A 26,703-nucleotide genomic window follows, 5' to 3' on the forward strand; every position below is an offset into this window, starting at 1 on the left:
CAGAACCTCATTATTGTACCCCACACTCGGTATAAGTGGATTGTTTGGCCAGTAAAGCTTGTACTGGCTTTAGACACCTAAATTGTATGCCAAACATTGTACTTAATATTCGGTTCATTGATACACAGCAAAATTATTGTAGTAATATATTATGCTTGTCTTTACGTAAATGATAAGTTGGCAAATCTTAACGGAGGATAAAGTTTGTGAGCATCTGCAGCGGATGTGATTAGTCATCCCTTAATCAGATATCTCGAGTTCGAGCCTTGGATAAGAAAAAAATTCTTGGTAGGGAGCGCTTCTCCCCAAATGAGGCCACGCAAATCTGGATATAGTCGAGCTCCAACGCGGGTACCAAAGACAGGGTGGAAAAACAAAAAAAGAAAGATTTTGAGCATCCAATCCAAAATTTTAAGTTGAGCGGAGTGCCTGATGACATTATAAACCATTTGAAAACTATTATACAATCGATGAAGGATAGGTGCTTTTTTCTAGCACTCTCTCGAACATGTAACTTGGTTTTAAGGATTACACGTGATCTCATCATGTTTAGTTATGATACTATATGTCAATTTGAACATTCAACTCAAAATCTTAAGATAATGAATAAAATGACCTAAAAGATTACTATAAACTTCTTTAGAAACATTTACACGATAAAGGACAAGTTTAAAAACAAATTATTAATAGTTCAATGGCACTTTATTAGAATCAGGCCCATTATCTGGACCTGTTTATAAAATTGAACTCCAGTTTACCGAGCCCCAAAACTTTGAGCTTTTGCATTTTGTTGACTTTTCACTAAAAGTTCTTAACTTAAAGTTTTTTCATTTGCAATTCCTTTTATCCAATGAGTTTATATAACGGTGGGATTAGTGAAAACAATTAATTAATGAAGTCAAAACTTATCATGAATCTAGTTCTAAAATTGTCTTTTATCGATCCACTTGCGCAGTTGACCGACTTTTTTTAATATTGATATAAGTTCCTATTTCTTAATTTTGTGGGGAACATTTTATACTTATCTTGATGTTATGTTAAAGAGTTTGTTATGTGTGATATAACGAATGAAATATAATAGTATCTCAACATTCTTATGGTTCTTTTTTCTGTAAATGACGAGGCAAAACAAATCAAAATCTAAAGAAAAAATAAAACAGTTGACATGATACAATAATAGTATAATATGCAATAAATTTACGGAAAACTTAAGGGTGTTTGGTAGCTTCTTTGGAGGTGAATTATGTCGATATTAAATTCTGCATAAGTAATACCACGTTTGGTAGTTGGTTAGGAGGTAAGCTATTAATGTATAAAATTAATACGGTGTTTGGTTTGTAATTTAGAAACCACATAACTAATCTATATATAATATAAAGCTAGGCATAGACAAGGTGATGTGGCACCTCTCTATGGCCACCATTCATATTTATCTTTTTTCTCATTTTTTTAGATTTTTTAATTATTTTTTCATACATAATCTATTAGCTAAATGACATTAAAAAGCCTAAGCAGAATAAATGTTAAACGAGTTCACGTATGAGTAATCAATCAGATCTTTAAGAGAATCCATTAAATCACATATAACCGCTTTCCCTAGCCCACGTTCTTGTGTTGTTTCAATTTTTTCTTTCCACCGACCACCGTAATTGTCTACTAAATTTATTAAATAACTTTACCTCATCATTTGGTTTCTCTTCCCTACAAGTTTTACGTTTCTAAACAGTTTCTTCCTTTATTTGCAGTTAATAGTATAGCCTCCAGATTCGTTTCAAACAATTCATAATATGTCCATCCCAATATTTGCCATTTTAATTGCAGATGCAACAGAGTCCTTGAAGTGAAGGAGGAATTTGCTAATTAACAAAGTTGCCTGTAATTGTCATCCCACCAATACAAGCAAATACATCGAAAACTCTTCTGCGTTTTACCGAGTTTACACTTATGATCAGGTTCGTAATATAAGGTACGTAAAATCATTTCCTTCATTATTTTGCTTGACATATGTTGTTTACCTTAATTTGTTATTCAAGTGATTTAATTTGGTAGCTTTACGTAACTAATATATTGCTCGATAAAAGTGTCAACTATCTCCGAAGATGGTAATTATCAATGCTGCTTCTTTTGATCTTTTTATTTTTCACTTCTCAATCTTCTTTCTTTTCTATATAAATTTATTTGGAGCAATGCTGCCTTTTTAAGTTGATCTTTCTATTTTTTACTTTTCAGTTTTCTTTCTTTTCTAGGTAAATTTATTAAGCGCAATCTTAATGTTTTAGAGACATGATTGATATCTTTGTACAACACTCAAAACAAATTTTTATTCCTCATGACATCATATACCACGTTCAAGCAGTGGCTGATTTGGAGAGTAAAATGCGGGATGTATATATTGAAAAATTTATTAACTATGTACAAATATTTGAATGCAATATAATTTATTATTGTATATTAAATTGAGATTGCTGTACGTATCCATAAACTTCAAATCTTAAAATCAACTTGCCTCTACGTTCAAGGTCTTATAATGGAGAAAAGAGAGCCTATCTTTGTGATTGCTTTCAGTCCCTTGATGATGATCAATATTGTTGCCGAGAAGATCTTTGTTGGAGGTAAGTTTAGTTTCTTTTATTCCGCCTTTTACGAGTATTTACTTATTCACCTTATCTTATTAATTTTTTCCTTTTTTCTTTCCAGCATAGGATCAGAATTTTTGGAGCAGTGTTGTGGTCTATATTCAGTTCTATGGAAAAAAATTACAACTACGATAAGAAAATTTACGAGGCAATTTCAGAAGAAAAAAATATCAAAAACAATTATAGGTAAAGAACCAAAAGACTTTGTTTATATATTAGAACAATTAGAAATTCAATAATTAATTTGTGTGCTCTTCAATCGTTTCAAACTTTTACCATTAATTTTCTGTATAATTGTGTTTATTTAATTCATTTGATATTTTAACCTCTCTTGTCATTGCTTATTTGGTTTCATCTATTAATTTCATGCGTTAAGTATATGTTGTTTTACTTTTAAATATGACTTTTGCATCTAACTGGAGAAAAGAATTATTATATATGCATAATTGCATATAAACAAAAATAATTTCTTTTTATTTCGACTAAATTTACATATAGTGTAATTTAAATTCACGATCTTTTTTTTATGACCGCGCGAAGCGCGGCCAATTTTACTAGTACATGTATAAGTTAAGAGGGAATTTATGTATCAATTTACGTAGGATAGAATGTGGAATAAATAATACTCCCTGTGCCAATTTATATGATACACTTTCTTTTTTAATCAGTCACAAAAAGAATGATACATTTCTAGATTTAGAAACAATTTTACTTAAAACTTCTCTTTTTATTAGTATAAAATAATTTACAACCACATAAATATATATAGCTTGTTTTAGACCACTAGTTCTAAAAGTCTTCATTTCTTTTTTAAACTCCGTATCTAGTTAAACTATATCACATAAATTAGAACGCAATAATGAAATCCTATATAGTCAAACCTTTCTATAACATCATTATTGGGTTTGAAATTTTTCAGCTGTTATAAAGAATGACTTTTATACACCTATAACAGCATTGACATTTAAATAATACTTCATTATTATAGGCAAAATAGATGCATAAAATCTAATTTTCATTTATTTAATTGCCAAATTCTAAACTTAATCACACTTTATATAACGAAGGAAAATCATTTAATGATGAATATATATATATATATATATATATATATATATATTCATATGATATTTTTTGTCATAAATAGTGTATTTAATGATCAAATATTTTGTCAAAATCTCTACTTTTATTATTGGTAATCATATATATTCTATTTTTATAAAGATGATTAATTATTATATTACCAAAAAAAGAAGATAACTGTTATACGGGGAATAATTTTATAAAGAGCATACTGTTATAAATTTGGCTGTTATTGTTATAGGTAAAATATTATTATAGAGAAGTAAAATATAACATAAAAATCGATTCCGAAAAAACTTGACTGTTATAGAGAGGTGCTGTTATATATGCGGGTATCGTTATAGAGATGTCTGATTGTATAACTAATATCTACATAAAATATTAAAAAAAAAAATCATAACTAATCATGTATTACTAGTACCTGCATAACTCTAGCGGAGCACACCTTACTACCTTAGTACCATAAAAAAAATTCTGCTTAAAATTAGAACCAAAGTGAACTCTAACCCCGAAATATTTGCCAAGTATCAGTTTCCTCCCCATATATGAGACAAAACCTATAAAATTTGAGCTCCGCCATTACTCCAAAGGCTGCATAATTGGTAGATTTCAAACCCCAAAATTCAAAAATGGAGGCCAAAATAAACCAATTATTTGGGCCAATTGTTACATTCATCAATGGTGGGGACCAGCTTCCTTGGTGCTCTCCTGACATAATTGTTGTAAGCATTCTTGAAATGACCCGCTATTATAAAATTTTCATTAAAGCACTGATTTTTACATTCATATTTGATGTTTTTAATATTTTGAGACTTTGGGGTTCGAGTAATTTGAGGTATCAGGGTATATTTATCATTTTTATTGATATAAATGGGTAATTGTGGCTGGAACTGAGATTTCAACTTTATGAGTTCTGTATTTTAGAACGACATACTTCAAATGCTGAGGGCCCGTTTGGATGGACTTATGGCTTTTAACTTGTAAGTCAAAATTCATAAGTTATGAACGCTTATGACTTATTTTTGTCATTTTAGCTTTAAAAAAGTCTTTAAAGCACCTAAAATAAGTCAATCCAAACAGGCTCTAAATAACTGGGTTCTTAATTGAGAATTTAACACGGTATAACTGCCCACCAAAATAGAAGTCTGTATATTTTTTGTATATTAATGTAAATATACATACAATATACATATTTTATATACAATAGTGTATATTTGGTTAGCGAATGTAATTATATTTAGCCGACCAGCCAAATGTGCAACTTTCCCTTCTTAATGTGTGCATAGTTGATGAATTTTTAACACAAGTATACTGTTTGAGCAAAAGCAACTGAGTTGGGCCGAATTTGTAGCTAGGCTTCTAACTCGGCCACTTAAAATCGGTGATATTCTTCTGGCTGAAATTTCTTGATCACAACGTACTTTTTTATTTTAAAAGAGCTTGATCTTGGTCTTGTGGAGGTTCTTTGCCACAAATATGCTACTCCCTTCGTCTCAGAAAGATTATCTTACTTTTGTTATTAGTTTGTCCTAAAAAGATTGATACTTTTCTATATTTAGAAACAATTCAATTTTATGAGATCATTCATAGCTACACACATATTTAAGACTTGTTTTGGACCACACATTTCAAAAGTCCTCCTTTATTTCTTAAACTCTGTACCAAGTCAAACTAAGACAATTTTTTTGGAACAAAGGGAGTATTTGGCAGTTGTATCTGCCTCGTGTAGTTTTTGCTATGATTTGACTATTTGGGTTAAAAGATTTTTTTCTTGAGAGTGAAGAGGATTGATAAGAAATACTATGTTGTTTTAGGTTGCAGGAACTTTGAAGAAAGATCTTTTTTTTTTCTTAATTATTTATTAGCAGTAGAAAATTGATGATGACATACGTTGAGCTTAAATGACATAGTAAGGATTCATATAACTGACCCCAACTTGTTTGGAACTGAGGCATAATTGTAGTTGTTTGTAGGATTAACAGTAGAAAATTGTGTTAAGGAAGAGTCTATCGGTTAACACCGTTCTTATTAGTGAATTTAGGATTCTTTTGCTGTTGCATTGGAGATACGTGTGTTAACCATTTTAATCTGTTGATTATACAAGTTCAAGTGGTGTTTTTGGTTATATTAGCATGCAGTAGTGGCCTTATAGAACCCTGAACGTATAAACCATAATTGGTTTAATTTTTGTCTTACAAGATACAAAACTTGAAATCATTTAATATTTTATACAGGTGAAACCTAGTGAGATCTTCATTTGCAACAACGTTTTGTTGCACTGTGGGTGATTAGGTGTATATTTGAATTCTAATTGAACTCAATGTTGTAAATTGGACAATTATAATTCTTCCTATTAGCTACTCGTTAGTGAATCAAATTTGACTTGTATGAAGAAACAGAAATGGTGTGATATCTATACTATGTTGCTTTTGGTGCTTAGTCTCATGTGCCTATGCATATTGATAGGGCTGTGAGAAAGAAGTTGCAGATGCTACAAAGGGCGCCTCAGATGAAGGAAAGAATGAGAGTATTATGAGATTGTCGTGGGCTCTTGTTCATTCTAAACAACCTGATGATGTTCAACGAGGGATAGCTATGCTTGAGGGTGAAAATTAGTCAGATCTTTTTCTCCATTTGTGTTGCAAATTATCTTTTGACTTTCTAGTGCTTCTACGTATTTCGGATTCTAGTTTAGAAGTGTTTGTGAATTGTTATACTACCACCAACTATCTCTTTTTATCATTTAACTCCTAATTTCAATTTATAAGTTCATCCTCTATTTTGCTCGTCTTATGTGTTTTTTTTTTCCAGCTTCAATTGCCAACTCAAGTAGTCCGCTACAGCAGCGAGAAAAGCTTTATCTTTTAGCTGTTGGATATTACAGAAGTGGGGAATATTCGAAGAGCAGAAAGCTTACCGATCAATGTTTGGAGGTTTGGTCCTAATCTTTTTACTGTTATTAGTCATTTGCTGTGAAATCTCTACTCACTCAGATATCTAACTCTTGAAATCAACTTGTTATATATCTATCATTTGAGACAATCAGATTTTGACCACCCTATTTAGTTTTCATAAAAGCCTTTTCTTTACTTTAGATTGCACCGGATTGGAGACAGGCGTTGTCGCTTAAGAAGGCTATTGAAGATAGAATAACTAAAGGTAATGACATGAAATTTCTTTCCTTCCTTGCTCGATTTTGTATACCAACATACCGAATATGATTCATTTGTGTTTATGTGATGCAGATGGTGTCATTGGTATAGGAATTACTGTGACTACTATAGGACTCATTGTTGGTGGGATTGTAGCATCGTTGGTCCGAAGAAACTGATCTTCGACTGCTCTATCATGCTTTATGAAAACAACCATATGAGGTTATTGACCGCTCATTAAAACACCACAAAAATCCGTTTCAACTGAAAAAAGAAGATGAATGAAACATATTTGCTGGTTTCTTTTCCATTTCCCTGCCTTTTTCTTCTCTTAGTCTCGTTTAAGGGAGCCAATGAATGTTCTATAGAATAATGACAGGCCAAATGGCTGAGATTTTGTGATTAACTGCTCGTTTGGGTAAAGCCTCACATTAGAATTACTAGTTACTGTATGTCAAGTAAATTTTGCTTCGATATTTGTTATTATGTGTGAAAAACACAGGTAAACAGTATCTACCTAGTGAATCAAAATACATGGACTGTATGATGTCTTTTTACATTATCTACGGACGTTCTTTGTCCAATTGACTATGGAGTGATCACTTGTAAAACTAACTCCTCAAATGCAATCACTTGCCGTCTGTAGGCTATTCATACCAGGAGTACCCTTTTTTACTCCAAATTTACATTAACAACAAATTCGTGAAGGAGTCAAACTCTTGCCTGCTCGGTCAAATCGGATAAGGAAAAACTCGAGAGATTGCTTCGAAATAAAATTCTTGCTGCTGGCGGACGGCTAGTATGTTTTATGTACGTGTTGAATCACCAAATACCAAAGCCAAAAGGTTAATAATAAATATTCTTCTCATTAATGCCAATCACTTTGGATATAACATTTTCATTTCTCGCAAGTGACTTTTAACTGCTTGGATAATAACGAACAAAGTTTGCAATGGTTCCAAATACAAATAAACAAAAAGGAGACACAATAGCATCTTCTACCCCAAACTAAGGCAATAATTGTCCACTAAATGTCCTTTTTTCCATGCATACAAGTAAAACAACAAAGTTATGTTGCTCGGGTTCTCCCAATATATTGTTGTACCCGTGCCGGATTCTCCAATTATGTTGCTCGGGTTCTCCCAATATATTGTTGTACCCGTGCTGGATTCTCCAAAAATGTACTTTTTGAAGGATTCAACGCACCCGCCATCATTTTTGAAAAGTACGAGCAACATAGGTGCAAAGTTCAAACAATCAATGAGTGTATATTAATAGTGAAGCCTACTCGTTGAGCTTTATCAATCAGTATCACATTCTTCAGGTATGTGTTCGAAGGATTGACATCTCTTGTGGATGTTGGAGGAGGGACTGGAACTGTTGCAATGGCCATCGCCAAGGATTTCCCTGACATGAAATGTGTTGTTCTTGATCTTCCACCTGTGGTGGCTAACTTGCAGGGAAGTGAAAACTTGGAGTTTGTAGCAGGGGATATGTTTCTGAATATCCCCCCTGCTAATGCTGTCTTACTCAAGGTAAACTAGACTTTTCCCTAATAATTCCCTGGATTCTATCGAACCTGTAACCACCACTATGGCTCTGCCCCTGTCTGAAACGTAATTGTTGCTGTTATTGTTGTTGATGTTTAAATATTCTTCAAATCATGGGTAAGTTGGTATATAGATAAAAGGTTGTATCAGCCTCCTGTAGGAACTAATTAGCTAGAACGATAACTGTGGTCTAATTAGACGAGACCTTGCTTCGACCATAAGACTTCTAAGAGTAAAATTCGAGAAAACAGCGGATTGTTTAGGAAATACTTCAAGAAAAATGCTGAAGATTAGCATTATGTAGCTTGGTATATGTAAGTCATGAGCGGAGCTACATGGTTCACAAGGAATTCAATTAAATCCCCTTCGTCAGAAAGTAATAGTGTTCAAATAGTCTAAAGACAATGTTTTATATATATGTAAATTATTGAATCTCCTGAACATAGAGAAATCTTCTAATGTAGTGACATAGGTAGCGCAAAAATCGCTTTAGGTAACAAGTTTAAATTCCAAGTCTGGCATATTTCCTTCTTTTTTTTTCTTTTGTTTTTAAATTGAATTTTCTTGATAAAACTCCTGGCTCCGCAACTGATGAAGGCCTACATATAGTAGAGGCAAGGCGATACATAAATTCGTAAATAACTGTATTAGTACTAGTTTCTCTTACTCTCAGTTTTTTTTTCCTTGCGACTTTCCTAATTAACTTTGAACATGTTAATTGAGCAGTCAATACTACACGATTGGAATGATGAAGAATGTCTGAAAATTTTGAAGAACTGCAAGAAGGCAATAACTGGAAGTGGAAAAAGTGTGAAGAAAGTTATCATTATAGACATGGTGATGGAAAATCCAGAGATGGATGATGAATCTGTCCAAGCACAGCTCTTCATAGACATGCTGATGATGGTTTTCCTGGGTAGCAAGGAGAGGAACAGAAAAGAATGGGAAAATCTTTTCTTAGATGCTGGTTTTAGTACCCATAAAATTAATCAGACTCTGGGTTTGAGGTCTCTCATTGAGCTCTACCCTTAGATCTCTCTTCTTTTTTGTTTTCCCACCCCGTGTCTGATTGTCCGGTATCTGTATTGCAGCTCAACTAAATCTGGATTCGCGCTGAAAAATCCCACATTATAGGGTAAAACACTCCTTAACAAAAGGTGCTACTGCTAGACCTCTCATGCTTGTATAAGTTGGTTGTAATAAGAAATATCTTAAGTTTGATATATTTTGGTCTTTATTCGATATATTTTGGTCATTCATACCTTTACCAATTAGCAAATTGTCTTTGTATTTTTTCTTGACTTTAACGGAGCTCCCTACTGGTGGTTGTAGCCTTTGGCTACCACGTTAGCCTTGTTACAATCAATAATCTCATCAGACTTTTGGCTTTTTCTTTAATAGTCACTTGCAAGCCGATACACAAATTTCTAAATAAAGCATTAGCAGGGAATAATTACCTCACTCATTTAGCAGTTAAGTTCAAGTGCATATTACTAGTCTTTGGAAAGAAAATATATGGATTAAGGGTGTGTTCGGTACGAAGGAAAATGTTTTCCATGAAAATAAGTGAATTTCTTACTTATTGTTTGTGTTCGGTATGTAAGTAAAAAATATTATCTTAAAAACATTTATATATAATTTAGACAAAAACTATGGGAGGTGCGGTAGGGTGTGTGTGGTGTGGGGTGATGGGGATGGGGCTACGGCGTGGCGGTGAACGTGAGGTGCATTGGAGGGTGGGGAGGACAAATTAATGTGGAATGACACTTATGGAAGTTGTTTTCCTTATTTCTACTACGGAAGTCATTTTTCTGATTTTTGAGGAACTTGTTCCAAAAATTTTGACCAAACGAACATAGGAAAATTGGAAAAAATTCTATTTTCCTCAGTACCGAACACCCCCTAAATGAAAATGATAGGTATCCTATAGTATCTTTTAAATTTTACTTCATATAAAGTTTCATCTGATGTCAATTCTACGATATTCCTATATCTGCAATTTCTTCTTTTGTTCTATTCTTGGAATAAGAAAATTCATGATGCTTTTAGTGTATGAAGTGTACTCGCGTTGCATTTAGTGTTTGTTGTTCTTGAAAATCCTATTAAGTTACATAGTTCGAATTATCAGTTACTTAAGTTTCAGTTAGACATCCGATTCAAAGAGCCATCCAGAAGCCTAATCTCTTTTTGTATTGAAAAAGGTTAAAAATCTGCTTTGATATCAAATTTAGTTGTTTTAACTATCTCATCCAAGAACTTAAACAATTAGAGATGGGGCATCTTTATTTATTTATTGGTCACTTGGATGATCAAAGATGGAGAATCATTGCCCTTTTTCCCTTTTTGTCATGACTAATTTTTCTTAGCAGGGAGGTAAAGGATTAAAGTAAATGCTCTTCCTCCTTATTTAATCCTATTTTATTTTATTTCTTCTTTACGAAGAGGGAGCTGAATTTAGAAATAAGAATTGTTTGCAAAATACTTGAATTGAGAATGAAGCAAAATCACCTGGCCCAAAGTAAAAGTAGATATTAAAATACTAGTCCAATGTTTCAGTTTAAGTTAATATAAACATGTTCAAGAAATTTCAATTACTATCAAGATATAGGTTCCATAATTTGAGGAGGTTTCAAAAAAGATGGACAAACGATCAGCTAAAGGAAAAATGGTTACTAGAGAAGAAGGTAGGAGCATCGGCAATGAAGATTTTGCTGATGAATGGAGCATTATAATCCATCGAGATTCAAACTCAAATTCTCATGAAATCAGTGAAAGTGAGAGACAATGGCTATGTTCCTTGGAGAAGAGAAGAGGGTGCATTGGCTCATCACAGAAGCCAAAAATTCAAATGGTCCCAAAAATGCATCGCGAGATTGAATCAAACGCAAGGTGCTATGAGCCCCTCGTGGTTTCTATTGGTCCATTTCACCATGGAAATCCAAAGCTTCAACCTATGGAGAGGTACAAGGAGCTACTGGCAATTCAGTTTGCTGATCAAGATAGTACCAAACCAAGACCTGAAGGGGTCTTACCATGGCGTTCGACAAATGCAGTGTCCATTGATGAACTTTACAAAAAGGTCAAGAATATTGTGACTGATGTCAGGGACTGTTATCATGAGGACTTGATCAAAGACTACAGCGACGAGGAGTTTACACAGATGATGTTCCTGGATGGCTGCTTCATTCTTCAATACTTTCACTGCATCGTCACTGGCAATGCTAAGGAGCTCAAAATGAAGAGCCATGATATAGCTTTCATTCGTCGGGATCTTTTCTTACTTGAAAATCAGTTACCATTTGAAGTCCTGCAAGTGTTAATGAGCTGTAAGTTCAAGAATAATGTAGGAATGGAGATGATTAAAAAGTTCATCTCGAGTGCACATGAAAAGCCTGATCAAGATCACGGATTCATTCAATGTATCAAGAATTTCTTTCTTGATTTCTTTGATGGAATTCTCTTTTCTTCAGAAACAATACAAGGGAATGGTCCCCATCCAGAAAGCTACACATTTGCTCAGAAAGCTATGAACTTTTTTGGAAGGATTTGTCAAGGAGAAGGGCTTTCCCTTACCAAACAAAAAAGCGTGAAAACTCCGCTTCCTTATCATCTCCTCGAGCTATTAAAAACACATCTCATAGACCCGAAGGCTTTCTCAGAAGGTGGATGCTATCTAAGGGGTGAGTTGTGCTCGTATCGTTCAACCATAGAGCTGAAGAAAGCAGGAATCCATTTCAAGCCTGGAAAGAGTCGTCGTCTTTCAGACGTTAAGTTCAATTCATTTCACTGCTCAGCTCTTTTAATGCTTCCACCTATAACCGTAGATGATTCAACCAAGTCGGAGTTCTTAAACTTGGTTGCATATGAGGCATGCCCTGATACACCAGATGACTTTGGTGTTACATCTTATCTTTGCTTCATGGATTCACTTATTGATCATGCTGAAGATGTGAAAGAGCTCAGATCCAAAGGTATACTTCTTAACTATCTTGGAAGTGATCAAGAAGTTGCAGATCTCTTCAATGAGATAGCAAGAGATTTGGTGCCTAATCCACATGCCTTTGTTGATGTCAAAAGACAAATTGAGGATCATTACAAAAGCAGAACAAAAATATGGATTGCTGAGTGGAAGAACACTCATTTTACTACCCCATGGACTCTTTTTGCATTTATTGCAGCACTTTTTGTCATTGGCTTGCAAATCACTGATACATTTCTAGCAGGCGTCCAGACCTATTATGCAGTCCATAAAAAATAGATCTAGTGATGATAGGATTCAAAACCAGTTCTATTTTTCCCTGCAGGAATTCTTGCGTATCATGTTTATTGAATTCGTCATTTTTTTTTTAACCTTGTTGCTTTGACGGTGATTGATCTTTGTACTCTTCTTGTTTTATGCGTACAAACTAATAATCTGTTTAATTTGTTTGCGTATGTTTATTTGTGTATAAAGTTTGCCCCATATCTAATAGCTTAACTTCTTAGTTGTGAGTGGTCACACAACTTAGTTTGATATCAAAGTAGAGAGAATTTTTTTAATTTGAGTCCCACTGTCACCTACCAGCAAAATATTTCATTATGGAATCAGTTTGAGACCTCAAATAAACCTCAAAATGAAAGGACAAAGAAGATCATATTCATATATATACTCCTTCTTTTGACTGGCCCAATGTGAGTATGTAAGGAATACTATAATTAGTAATTATGCATTATCCTTAATAGCCATTCAAAAGTCTCAGTGATGATCCAATAATACCAGTGAGTTTGGGGTTAGTCACACCAGTGAGTTTCGGGAGTTTCAGATATACTTTTTCAATTAATGGAGTACTAATTGACACGTTTAAGAAGAAACAAGGGATAATACAGATAGACACTCATTTAATGCTATTAAGAGCATGTTTGGCTTAGCGGCTGAAAATTGCTTATTTTGAGAAGTTATTATCTATTTATTTTTAAAAGTGCTTTTAAAAAAAGTACTTTTGGTGAGAAGTAGTTTTTATTTGGTTAATTCATTTGAAAAGTGTTTTTCATTGCTTATAATAAGTAAAATTGTGTTTGGCTAATTATCTTTAAAAAGGGCTTTTGAGTGTCATATTAGGAAGAAGGACAATTATCAACTAATGTTTACTATCAAGATTATTTTAAAGAGAGAAATTACTTTAAATACCTATTATGAAATATTATAATTAAGTTTTTACTTTTATTTAATTAATATTTAAAAGTACATATTAAAATTTTCCAATTAATATAATATACATATGTAAATGAAATATTAAATATTAATATAATATCAACACGATTATTTAAATATAATAAAAATCTACAACCAAAATGAAATTCAAAATCATTCCACAAATTATAAAAGTCTATTACATACGTGAAAGCCAACTTTATACTATGTAAATTAAAAATAAAAGAATTATTAATTAAAAATGAATGGATTAATAAGGGATATACTTGGTAATATGTATTTATGATAGGGATATTTGTGTCTTAAAAAAATAATTTTCTGCTTCTGCTTTTTTCAAGTAGCAGAAATTTTCTACTTTTCCCCAACTGCAGTAAAATTACTTCTGCTTCTACTTAAAAAAATTACTTCTGCTTCTACTTAAAAACAATTTTACTAATTTATCAAACACCTCAAATATCCCAAAAAAGTGTTTTTTCTCTATTTAAAAAAAAAATGTGGCCTCAAACCGCTAGGCCAAACAACCTCTAAATATTTTTCTTAAAGAGTTAACAAAGTTTTTAAAAGACAGACGATATGGACGGAAGGTAGTAAGATTCCTGTCAATTGACGGAAAAGTAAGGATTAGGCACAAAAAAGAACTTTGTAATCTCCAAGGAAGTTGTGACTATGCTTTTATGTATAGTTCGAAGTTTCTGGCTGGCTTTTCAGATACTTAGCATGAAAATTATGGTAGTTATCCTAGATCTTTTGCATTTTACTTCCTAGTATAAAGATTTCTATGTTGTCAAGTCTTGTATATTCTGTTATCTGTAATTCTTTTCCTGTTCTGTACTTCAAAAAACTCACAATGCTTTAGTGTAAGAAACGAAGAACTCGCGTTGCTTTGTGTTCCTTATTCCGGAGTATCAATCACTTGAAGTTCACTTAAACTATTACTCCAAAAACATGAGATTGATATTTCGATTAGTTTGAAAGAATATTGTCAATTGGACTAATGATTATTGTATATTCATATAAAGGTCTCAGTAAAACATAAAAAAACAATACTATTCATGTGATCCAATACCATTCACGTGCTTCAAAATAATAAGTTTACACAAATAAATCATTACGAACAAAACAAACTACTAGTTCGTATACACAAACAAGAGTACAAATATCAATCGTCATTATAGCACTAAAGGTAAAAGAAATGATGAATTTAACAAACATGACACTCATGAGTTCCTGCAGAAAACACACACACACACACAAAAAAAAAAAAAAAAAAACTGGTTGGTTTTGACACCTACCATTACTAGCTCTATTTGTGAGGGACTGCATAATAGGCTTGGATGCTTGCTAGATATGTATCACTGACTTGCAAACCAATGACACAAATTGCTGCAATAAATGCAATAATAGTCCAGGGGTTAGTAAAATGAGTGCTCTTCCACTCACCAATCCATACTTTTCCTCTGTTATTGCAATGTTTCTCAATTTGTTCTTTCACATCAACATAGGCACGTGGATTAGGAACCAAATCTCTTGCTATCTCATTGAAGAGATCTGCTACTTCTTGATCACTTCCGACAAAGTTACGTAGTATACGTCTCTTTCGCAGCTCCTTCACATCTTCTGGATGATCAATAAGGGAATCCATGAAGCAAAGATAAGATGTAACGACAAAGTCATCTGGTGTATCAGGGCATGCCTCATATGCAACCAAGTTTAAAAACTCCGACTTGGTTGAATCATCTACAGTTATTGGAGGAAGTGTTAAAAGAGATGAGCAATGAAATGATGAATAGAACTTAACGTCTGAAAGATGACGACTCTTTCCCGGCCTCAAATGGATTCCTGCTTTCCTCAGCTCTTTGGCTGAACGATACGAGCATAACTCACCCGTTAGATAGCATCCACCTTTTGAGAAAGTCTCCGGGTCTATGTGATATGTAGTCTCTGGGAGTATGCGATATGTTCTTAATAGCTCGAGGAGATGAAGCGGAGGTTTCTCCTTTTTTTGGGGGGGACGGGAAGGCCCTTCTCCTTGACAAATCTTGCCAAGACAGTTCACAAATTTCTGAGTAGGAAAGAAATAAAGAACGAAATCTTTGATACTTTGAATGAACCTGCAACCTTGAGCTTGAGGACGCTTGTTATGTGCACTCGAGATGAACGTGTCAATCATCTTCATTCCTTCATTATTCTTGAACTTACAGCTCATTAACACCTGCAAGACTTCAAATGGCAACTGATTTTCAAGTAAGAAAAGATCACGACGAATGAAAGCTATTTCGTGGCTCTTCATTTTGAGCTCTTTATCATTGCCAGTGACAATGCACCGAAGGTATTGGAGGATGAAGCATCCATCCAGGAACATCATCTGTGCAAACTCCTCGTAGCTGTATTTTTTGATCCTGTCCTCAGCATAACACTTCCTAACATTAGGCATAATGTTCTTGACCCTTCTGTAAAGCTCGTCAATGGACACTGAGTTTGTCGAAAGCCATGGTGAGGCCCCTTCAGTTGTTGGTTTGTTACTATCTTGATCAGCAAACTCAACTGCAAGTAGCTTCTTGTAGTTCTCCATTGGTTGAAGTCTGAATTTCCTGTGGTGAAATGGACCGATAGAAACCACGAGGGGCTTATAACAGCTTATGTTTGATTGAACCTTGCGATGCAGTTTTGGGACCTTTTGCATTTTTGGCTTCTGTGATGAGACAATGTACTCTCTGCTCTTCGCCAAGGAATATAGCCAGTCCCCCTCCTTTCCGCTAATTTCATGAGAATTTGAGTTTGAATCTTGAGGAACTGTGATGCGGCATTCATCATCAGATTTTTCATTGCCGATGCTCCTACCTTCGTCTCTAGTAGCCATTGTTCCTTTAGAATATTGTTTGTCCTTATTTAGTGAAACCTCCTCAAACTATGGAGAGCCTTTGACCAAAATAAGCTATTTTTTAAATCAATTTACCAAAGTAATACGTTTTTTATTTTTTTTTACGGAACTAGCATAAACGTATTCCTGAGTAACGTATTAGGCATTATTTTATTCAAAAATTCTAACGGAAAAAATTAGGTCGGGTTAACGGTGTTAAAAGCTAATTCGTGACTGTTAGTAACGTATTATTCCTAATACGTTACTGTCAGTAACGACTTTAGAGAATCCAAATACGAACAATCCTTTTATGTAATCTGACATTGACTGATGTTAAAGCCGTAACTAGGAGTTACGATTTTAGCATAAAACGTAACTGACAGTTACGTTTCTACTCAAACTAGGCATGCGCAAATCTTGCCGAGAATCCTGCAAATTGGGAATCTTTCTGATTGATTTGACTATAAAACGTGATTAATAGTTACGTTTTAATTGTAAAACGTGACACACAATAACGACACACTGCTAAAGTCCCTCTTCCTCATACTTTTTGAACAAACCACATATCATTATAAAATATAGTGTATGAAACGAATGTTCAAACACATTCGAACAATTTTCATCAAAGCTTCTACTTGTGTGGCCTATTGTCGGAACAACATTAAAAAATTCAACAGGTATAAGTTAATTAAGTCAAATATTTCGTAATATGTTAAAATAATACTATAGTTTTAATTTATTTTTCTGTTATATTAATAATAATAAGTGTCTTATTTTCGTGTGTAGGAGTAAAGATGTCCAATTTTGAACATAATGTGATGGTTGCTTTGTATTGGGGTGGCGAAATAATTACTGAAATGAACGGATTCAGGTACACTGAAGGTGCCAAAATGATTGTCAGCATGTTTATTTCAACGAACTATGCTGAATTGGTTGAACTATTGCATGAGAAGATGGGGACAAATAGTGAAAATATTCAAATTGATATTTCTGGAAAATATCCATGCTCATTACAAGGTAACAATACAAGGTTCATTGAGTTTAAAATTGAGAATGACCAGTCCTTGCTACAATTTTTCTCCATACGGCAAAAATTTGCGGATAAGATCGATATAAATATTTTGGAGATTTATGTAAAGACCAAACCAGCAAATCAAAATAATATATTTCAAATGAGTGGTCAGCATGGTTATCACATGAATTTGTTGGCTCAAAATTATGGATTTGCTATGGCCAGTCAGCCTCATCTCGGAATTGAACAAGTTTTTTTTTATAAATACAGTTAGTACTTTTATTAATATTTTTAGGTATACCTGTAGTAGTGGTAGAAATACCGCTATCTCATGTTGCTTAGCCTGTGAGGCCTTACAAAGATAGTGATACTTAAATACACTAAGTTTTTTCAAACAAAACTTACTTCGGGCACCTTTTCAACCCCTAAAATGACGATCCGAACGTCTACGTATCCTTGATGTATTGGGCCTACATTATTGTACGCAGAAAAAAATATCAGGTTCTATATAAAATATTGACGTTTCGGAGTCTTGATCCACGACTAATCGTTGGTCAAAGTATGAAAAAAACACTAAGTTTTTTCAAACAAAACTTACTTCGGGCACCTTCTCAACCCCTAAAATGACGATCCGAACGTCTACGTATCCTTGATGTATTGGGCCTACATTATTGTACGCAGAAAAAATATCAGGTTCTACATAAAATATTGACGTTTCGGAGTCTTGACCCACGGCTAATCGTTGGTCAAAGTATGAAAAAAACACTAAGTTTTTTCAAACAAAACTTACTTGGGGCACCTTTTCAGCCCCTAAAATGACGATCTGAACGTCTACGTATCCTTGATGTATTGGGCCTACATTATTGTACGCAGAAAAAAATATCAGGTTCTATATAAAATATTGACGTTTCGGAGTCATGACACACGACTAATCGTTGGTCAAAGTATGGAAAAAAACACTAAGTGTTGCAAAAAATAAAGTTTGGCCAATTTTTTTTGCTTTTTGGTACTGTTTCTATAACGCAGTATTTTACTGCGCTAAAGGTAGTTTTGTAACATTTTTTTTGTTGGAAGAGCGAAACTAGAAGCCTGGACACGGGTTTCGCCAAACTCAATAATTTTTGCTCAAATAATATATTTGTGTTAAGAAATTTATTAAATATGTATAAATAATAAGTTTAGAACATAAGTATTAAATCTGAAATCGTCGTTCTAAAATCTAAAAACATAAAGTTGAACTCTTGGCTCTGACTCTGCCATCTAATCACGTGGGTAACAATATCCAATTTTTTTTTTCTTTCTATGTGAATAAAATAATCACATAACTTGCACACTAAATTGTGTAAGAAAATGTTGTCAGCATGGAAATGACATTGACATAACAGATAACAACTATTAAAGGTAAGTGTACAATTTTATTGTGTGTCACGTTTTACAAATAAAACGTAACTACAGATAACGTTTTATAGTCAAATCAGTCAGAAGAATTGTAAGTGTACAATCTTATTGTGTGTCACGTTTTACAAATAAAACGTAACTACAGATAACGTTTTATAGTCAAATCAGTCAGAAGGATTCCCAATTTACAGGCACTACAAGAAATTAGGCTTACGACGACATTTTATAAATGTCATATTAAGTGCCATAAGTGTCGCAAAATCACTTAGCGACATTTATTTTACATTTAGTACAAATGTCGTAAATTTGAGGGTCGGGAATTTTCCGACATTTATATTAATGTCGGTACATAATTTACGACATTTATTTACAACTTTTTAAAAACGTCACAACAAAATTTCCAACATTTAGATTAATGTCGGCAAAATAATTAGCGACATTTATTTGCAACTTTTATTAAATGTCACCGATTTTGAAATTAATTTAATTGCGACATATAACGAAATGTCATCAAATCATACCATCCTTACTACGCATACATAGAAATGTCGAAAAATCATCTCTAGTCAATAGCATCATTTTTCTTTTTTATATACTGAAAAAATCTAATTTAATGCCACGATGAATCATATAATTCCAGTACACAAGTTATACACTACAATAGAACTTTGAATTAAACAAAAGAGTCACTTCGACAAACTTTTGAAAAATCTCGTGAACACCATTAAATATATGGTTCCCGAAGAATACAAAATTTTCTCCTAAGCTGAGAATGCTATAAATAAAATCTAATATTGACTAGTGACCACAAAAACACCAATTCATTGATTGTCACTTGTTGAGCCTTCATACAAAGCAGCATCTTGAATCTCTATGACAACATGCATCCTCTTCAAAAGACTTCTCTTCTTGACTCTAATTTTTGCATATCGACTTCTGATGAAGATGAGAAAGAGATCTCTGACAACAAACCAAAAATAAGGGCAAATATTAGAAGTTAGAAAAATATGGTTTAAACAAAATAGCAGGTAACTTTTATAGAAGACAAAAGATCGTGAAATAAGAGTATTGCTACATTCACGGTACAATTAAAAAAGTAAAATACAGATCTCAAAATTTAGTGTCAATCCTAAAGCCCACACCACAGAGGATTACCTTCACATCCACAAAAATATGATCCAATGCAACAATCATATTATACAATTAATCTCTTTCGGGACTCCACTTCGTAAAACCTACAAAAGAAAAAATAAATCAAGAAAAGTAAATGACAAATAAAATTCAAGCAGAGAGAGAGAGAAGAGAAATGGAGAAATTAGGCCGCCGGTGCAGCCTATGACGTAAAGGGAATTGGGGGAAGGGAAAAGGTTAGGGTTCCAGCTTTTATTCGTGGGAGTAGTATTTGATTAAGTTTAAAATTATTGAGGGGAAGATTTAGTCTTTGGGGATTTTTTAATTTTTTGGGGGGAAAGTCTGGGTCCAAATGAAAAAGAGTATTAAAGTACATAGAACCAAAATAAAAAAAAATACCGCTCCTATTTCTATAACTACTATAATTTCATAAGCTTTTTTTTATTAGTAGTAGGAAATAGTATTCCTTGCAAAATCAATTACTTTAATAAGAGCTTAAATAAAGTTCAAATGCATATAAATAAAATAAATATGACACGAATTGTCCCGTAGTAAAATCGATTGTCGTCGATGCCTTTTTCTCGGTTCTTTCCTCCATTACAAGAGTTCGAACAAGAAAAAAATAAGAGTGCCCTATGAAGAATGTTGTAAAAATTCATAATAGAATCTGGCCATAACAATAATGAAAAGATCAATAATGGATAAAAAAGCCAAGTCATATTCTGAAAATAATTAATATTCTTTAAATATTATCCGCAATGACACCTATTCTAATACTACTAGTTAAATACTTTTTAAAAAGTCATATGTGCGATAGTTTTCTTTAATTGGTAGAAATATTCAATAGCTCTATTGTTATAATTGTATAATTTAATTTTAACTAATTTACACAAATAATTTAGTCACGTGTGGGACTACACGGATGTGTTGTTGTTGTTTGTAATTTAGCCATATTTTTAGTTCCAAACTCATTCGTTATATATATATATATATATATATATATATATATATATATATATATATATATATATATATATATATATATATATATATATATATAATTACTACTTTATGCATCCACTAATTCTTTCCCTAGAATTAAATATAAAGAGTGATGACATAATTTAAAAAGATTTAGATTTCCAACATTAGGTGTAAAAGTCAGTAATTAGCGACTAATAATATGACATTTGAAATAAATGTCATAATATTTTCGACATTTGTATCAAATGTCGTTATTTTAAGGACATTTTACGCCAAAAATCGTTGTTTAGCTATATTTTATGCCAAATGTCATTATTTTAGTGACATTTTTCGTCAAATGTCACTATATTTACGACATTTTACATCACATGTCATTATTTTTATGACATTTTTTCATAAATGTCGAGAAATTCCTTTTTCCCCGACATTTATTTCAAATGTCACTAAATAAATGTCGTCGTATCTTTACTTTCTTGTAGTGAGGATTCTCTGCAAGAGATTGCGCGTGCCTAGTTTCAGAAGAAACGTTACTGTCAGTTACGTTTTATGCTGAAGTCGTAATTGCGGGTTACGACTTTAGGATCAATCAATGTCAGATTTCATAGAAAGATTGTTTGTACCTAGAATTTCTAAATTCGTTACTGTCAGTAACGTATTAGCCATAATACGTTATTGGCAGTAACGAATTATATTTTAACGCTGTTAACCGGTGACTTTTTTGTCCGTTGGAATTTTTGAATAAAATAATACCTAATTCGTTACTCAGGAATACGTTTATGCTAGTTCAGTTAACTTTCAAAAAAACGTATTATTTTGGAGAATTGACTCAAATAATAGCTTACTTTGGTAAAAAATTCAACTATGGACCACAATCTTGATTTTTATATTCGTTTAAACTGAAACATTGGACTAGTATATTAGGTTTTACTTTTACTTCAGGAAAGGTGATTCTTCTTAATTGTCAAGTCTGGTATTTTACCCATTAAGAAAAAGAGCATTATTTTATTCTGCCTGCTCAGAAACATTTGTGATGACAAAAGGGTTAAAAAAGGGCAAGGATTCTGCATCTTTGATCATCCAAGTGACGAATAAACAAATAAAGTAGGCCCCATCTCTGATTGCTTATGTTCTTGGATGTGATAGTTTACACAACTAAAATTTGATATCAAAGCAGACTTCGAATATTTTTTAATATAAAAGGAGATTAGCCTTCTGGATGGCTATTTGAATCTGATGTTTAAGTGAAACTTAAGTGACTGATACTTCGGACTATAACTTATTATTATTCTCAAGAACAAGGAACACGCGGTGCGACTTATTCATTTCTTACACTAAGAGCATCATGTGTTTCTCTTCTTTTTTTATTTTTTATTACAAGTACAGAACATGCTAGACTTGATATCAAATGAAACCTTATAGGAAGTAAAATTCAAAAGATCCTATAGGTTACCTATCATTTGGAGATTAGTATTACAAGGATTAGTGATAATGATTTTTCAAAGCGACTTCTTATGTATCCCTATTCCTAATTGGTCTTATCCATCTAGATTCGAGCACGTGAAATATTGTGTTGATAGGTAACAGTGAGACTCAAACTCAAAGGCTATCTGCTTGGGTATCAAATTGAGTTGTGACTGTAGATGTCACGCCCCGCACCATGGCCTGGACGTAACACGGCACTCGGTGCCTGACTACATGTGACCGAGCGAACCACATGACTTGCTGAATCATCATGATGCATAACATAAGCAGAATATAACGTGAATGCATGATGAGCCTTTGTAAAACGTAATAATTCATAATACTTAATAAAGTACTTGCTTAAACATGAGTGAGCCAAAATGGCTATACGACTCCAAATGTCTGACATAACATAACTGACTGGTCTAGTCTATGAAACCTCTATCATGAGTCTAACTGAAAAATATATTTACTGGGACAAGGCCCCCAGCATACCTTTAAATGCAACACTAAATAAGGAAATACAATGTCTAAACCCCGAATGAGATGGGGCTCACCAATAAGCTGGTACGAGCAAATCCTAATGGTCAGAAGCGTCGTCCTGTAAATCCGTACCTGCATCGTGAAATACAGGCCCCCGGGAAATAAAAAGGGGACGTCAGCACATTGAATGTACTGGTATGTAAAGCACCCGGAAGAAACAACATGGGACATGAAATAACATGGTAAGGACTGAAACTGAAAACTTGGACATGAACATGAGCATGAGCATAAGTACATGTATGTATACATAACATGAGTAAAACATGATAAGTAGGGAGAGCATTTCATAAACCGACATATCATATCATATCTTATCACCACGTGGGTACGTGGAGTCTGGTACCTCGCCGGACCAGCAGAGCCCTCATACCTTGCCTGAGTATAAGGTAGTAATTTACCACGTGGGTACGTGGAGTCTGGTACATCACCGGACCAGCAGAGCCCTCATACCTTGCCTGAGTATAAGGTAGTAAGGTACCTGATGGATCCATTCAGTGTAAAATTAAGGTATCGTCCTATCTGGGCGGAGCGATCCTTGTCCTACGGTGGCTCCGTATTTTCAGGCTATCTGAGCCTTCTCGGTAATTTGTGCAACTCCCAAAAATATGAACATAATATATTTGGCTAAGAAGCCCATGACTTTCGTGAATTTACTTGTACTTGTCTTGGAATCATGATTTCACGAAATAACTTGTAAACATGGTTTCATGAAATAGCTTGTAAACATGTTCTTGATTTATGAGTAATACAATAGTTCATAATCATATATTTGTAGTTGACTTGAAAACATGTTTATAACTTACAAAATAACTCATGCAGTTTCATATGAACATAATGAGAACACATGAGGAAGAATTCATGATTCATGGATTAAGCTAGGATTCCTAATGTCCGTAATGGAAGGTTAGGAATACAATAACGAACATATATACGGGATTCATGTACATACATACATAATTACGGGCTACCAATATGTTGGGTTTAATGCCCTAGGATTTGAACTTCATAGATTTTACGAAACGGATCATGGGGAAGAACGTAGAGGTTCCCACATGTGGATGAAAGTTCTACATACCTTAACTTCCCACTTTTGAGCGTATCCCAATGTTCTTCAACCCCTTCAACTCCAATCTATAGCAATACAAGTCATAGGGATTCTATATTAGCAACAATATCCATGTTTTGTTCATCTAAGCATTTTATCAAACACTTAGTGGGCATGAAGCTCTATAACCCTCATTAATGGTGTTTTCTTCACCAAATCCCCATTCTTTTACTTCTAGCTAATACTACAATCTCAATTAGATGTAATTAACATCATTCTTCATCATCCATATGAATACAACAATCCCAAATCAACAATCCAACAATTCTAGCATAGTTTATATAATTCTCTTCAACAAACCCAATTATTATTCTCCCAAGAATTCATCAATTCACAACTATAAATGATTAGGGAGTAGAAACATTACCTTTTTGGGTAGTCACCACGAAATCAACACCCCCAAGTCCGATCTTTATCTTAAAATGACGGCAACAATTTGTACCACACTTTGTCCTTCACGAGCTTCGGGATTTGGGGCCTTAAACTTGGTTGATTTTCTACTTTCTCTCTCTAGATCTCCTCTCTCTCACTTTCTCTCTCTAAAAATCTGAAATTTGAGGGAAATGGAGGCTGCTAGGGTTTTCATTTCCCTTAAATACTAAGGGGAAAATGGGTTGACCCAACTTGAAAACGGGTTGGGACCTATCTGTCTTAAAACGTTCATATCTCCCTATTCCGACGTCGCCTGTGAACCCACAACCTATGGTTGGAAAGGTATGTCAATTATCTACAACTTTCATTCTTTGAGTTTTCCCAAATTCTCAACTTACGATAGGGTTATGGCCTCCCGAAGTCAGGTGACCCGAAACTTAATTGCGGACCAAGATACGCCCATGTTACGGTCCCGTAACACAAGGGACGGACCGTAACTTGGCGTCGTACCTTGGTGAAAATTTCCAGTAAGGTTTTGGAAATTTTCCCTGTGTTACGTTCCAATGTTACGGTCCGTAACACAAGGTACGACCCGTAACACGAAGGACGGACCGTATCTTGGGACCGTATCTTGGAGGAAATTTCCAGTGAGTTTCTGGAAATTTTCTCTATGTTACGGCTCACTGTTACGGCCTGTAACACGAGTTACGGTCCGTAACGTCACCGTAACGCAGACGAATTTTCCAGCGAACAGGCTTCACTCAAATGGGCATAACTCTTTGCACAGATGTCCGTTTAATCCCCATAATATACCGTTGGAAAGCTATTCAATAGGGCTACAACTTTCATCAAGGAGGTTCTTCCAGATTCGCAACGGATCAAGGAGTTATCGCTGCCCGAAATAAGCCTATCAACCATTTTCGCAAACGCTCAAACCTTCAGTGTTTTCACTAGAACTCTAATGATATGAGCTTAAACTTAGTTCCAAGATGCGGGTGTTACAGTAGAGGTGGCCAATGGGCGGGTTGGGCTGAATTTGAGCGGGTCTAAATGGACTGAGTTAATAAATGGGAGGGTCAATGTTACTTGGGCTGAAATGGGATAAAAAACGGGTCAAAACCCAACCTGCCCAATTTTTACTAAGTTTTATTTGTTCTTTTAAAAATTTTTAGCACCTAATAAAATAATTATTTTTCTTTATTATGGTTATATATATTAAAAAAATGTCATTTTGAAAGTATTTTGACAAGATTTCTCATGGATCAATTTAGATTAAATATCAACCCAACTTTTATGGGCTGAAATAGGCAGAGCTAATAAATGGGCGGGTCAATGCTCAGCCCAAATTTGAATATGTTGGGTGAGTCATGCTTTCATAGGCTAATTTTGCCACCCCTAGTGTGACTTGTGATAATTGTTATAATAGTGAGCTGGAAACTTGCAGATCACTTGGATGATAACAGATGGAGAATCCTTGCCCTTTTTCTCTCTACTAGTTTTCGGACACGTGTGTGTCACACCCCTATCAGGAGTATGACGGGTTCCGACCCGTAGGCCGGGAACCACCTGACTTATCCGTTACTTTGAACATTATAAACCATAACTCAAATAACACCTGTCACTAGTAACTATTGTTCCTTTAGAGAATATTGTCTGTCCATATTTAGTGAAACCTCCTCAAACTATGGGCCACAATCTTGATAGTACTAAAATTTCCTGAGCATGTTTATATTCGTTCAAACTGAAACATTGGACTAGTATTTTACTTTAGCAAAGGTGATTTTTCTTGTTCGTCAAGTCTGGTATTTTACCCATTAAGAAAAAGAGCATTATTTTATTCTTTCCCTGCCTGCTCAGAAACATTTGCCATGACAAAAGGGTTAAAAAAGGACAAGGATTCTCCATCTTTGATCATCTAAGTAACCAATAAACAAATAAAGTATGCCCCATCTCTAATTTGCTTAAGCTCTTGGATGTGATAGTTTACACGACTAAATTTGATATCAAAGCAGACTTCGAATATTTTTTTAATATAAAAGGAGATTAGGCTTCTCAATGGCTCTTTGAATCTGATGTTTAAGTAAAACTTAAGTGGCTGATACTTCGGACTATAACTTATTATTATTCTAAAGAACAAGGAACACGTGGTGCGAGTTATTCATTTCTTACCCCAATTGTGTTTGGGTAATGATAATATATATATTTTATATTGCTAATAAACATAC

The 26,703-nt window shown here is 33.9% G+C and overlaps 4 protein-coding genes and 2 long non-coding RNA genes across 6 annotated transcripts; 4 read left to right on the plus strand and 2 right to left on the minus strand.

Moving 5' to 3' along the window:
- The first annotated feature begins 1,832 nt into the window (after positions 1–1,832).
- On the plus strand, positions 1,833–2,891 carry LOC132605492 (uncharacterized). Its single transcript, XR_009569202.1, has 3 exons — positions 1,833–1,966; positions 2,520–2,612; positions 2,698–2,891. It is a non-coding gene; the product is annotated as an uncharacterized LOC132605492 (long non-coding RNA).
- Positions 2,892–4,198: 1,307 nt separating this feature from the next.
- LOC132607455 (mitochondrial fission 1 protein A-like) lies at positions 4,199–7,433 on the plus strand. The gene is made up of 5 exons (XM_060321426.1): positions 4,199–4,441; positions 6,186–6,324; positions 6,531–6,652; positions 6,815–6,878; positions 6,965–7,433. The coding sequence occupies exons 1-5, from the start codon at positions 4,349–4,351 to the stop codon at positions 7,048–7,050; spliced, it is 504 nt and encodes a 167-aa protein (XP_060177409.1). The 5' UTR covers positions 4,199–4,348; the 3' UTR covers positions 7,051–7,433.
- LOC132608353 (probable O-methyltransferase 3) lies at positions 7,357–9,453 on the plus strand. The gene is made up of 3 exons (XM_060322387.1): positions 7,357–7,373; positions 8,196–8,406; positions 9,148–9,453. Exons 1-3 carry the CDS (start codon positions 7,357–7,359, stop codon positions 9,451–9,453), a joined length of 534 nt encoding a protein of 177 aa, XP_060178370.1.
- Positions 9,454–10,938: 1,485 nt separating this feature from the next.
- Positions 10,939–12,832, plus strand: LOC132605493 (UPF0481 protein At3g47200-like). Its single transcript, XM_060318628.1, has one exon. It carries the CDS (start codon positions 11,060–11,062, stop codon positions 12,677–12,679), a length of 1,620 nt encoding a protein of 539 aa, XP_060174611.1. The 5' UTR covers positions 10,939–11,059; the 3' UTR covers positions 12,680–12,832.
- Positions 12,833–14,613: 1,781 nt separating this feature from the next.
- LOC132605494 (UPF0481 protein At3g47200-like) lies at positions 14,614–16,995 on the minus strand. The gene has a single exon (XM_060318629.1). It carries the CDS (start codon positions 16,470–16,472, stop codon positions 14,916–14,918), a length of 1,557 nt encoding a protein of 518 aa, XP_060174612.1. The 5' UTR covers positions 16,473–16,995; the 3' UTR covers positions 14,614–14,915.
- A 5,828-nt stretch (positions 16,996–22,823) lies between these two features.
- Positions 22,824–24,724, minus strand: LOC132605495 (uncharacterized). Its single transcript, XR_009569203.1, has 3 exons — positions 24,474–24,724; positions 24,077–24,132; positions 22,824–23,073 (listed from the first exon to the last, which is right to left on the minus strand). It is a non-coding gene; the product is annotated as an uncharacterized LOC132605495 (long non-coding RNA).
- Positions 24,725–26,703: the final 1,979 nt, after the last annotated feature.

The sequence above is a fragment of the Lycium barbarum genome, chromosome 8 (assembly GCF_019175385.1).
Source record: "Lycium barbarum isolate Lr01 chromosome 8, ASM1917538v2, whole genome shotgun sequence".
In the NCBI taxonomy this organism is placed as follows: domain Eukaryota; kingdom Viridiplantae; phylum Streptophyta; class Magnoliopsida; order Solanales; family Solanaceae; genus Lycium; species Lycium barbarum.

Coding starts and splice junctions, on each gene's coding strand:
- LOC132607455 (XM_060321426.1), top strand. CDS start 4,349: ATGGAGGCCAAAATAAACCAATTATTTGGGCCAATTGTTACATTCATC. Junction 6,325..6,530: donor AGGGATAGCTATGCTTGAGG/GTGAAAATTAGT, acceptor TTTTTTTTCCAG/CTTCAATTGCCAACTCAAGT. Junction 6,653..6,814: donor TTACCGATCAATGTTTGGAG/GTTTGGTCCTAA, acceptor TCTTTACTTTAG/ATTGCACCGGATTGGAGACA.
- LOC132605494 (XM_060318629.1), bottom strand. CDS start 16,472: ATGGCTACTAGAGACGAAGGTAGGAGCATCGGCAATGAAAAATCTGAT.
- LOC132608353 (XM_060322387.1), top strand. Junction 8,407..9,147: donor CTAATGCTGTCTTACTCAAG/GTAAACTAGACT, acceptor TTAATTGAGCAG/TCAATACTACACGATTGGAA.
- LOC132605493 (XM_060318628.1), top strand. CDS start 11,060: ATGGACAAACGATCAGCTAAAGGAAAAATGGTTACTAGAGAAGAAGGT.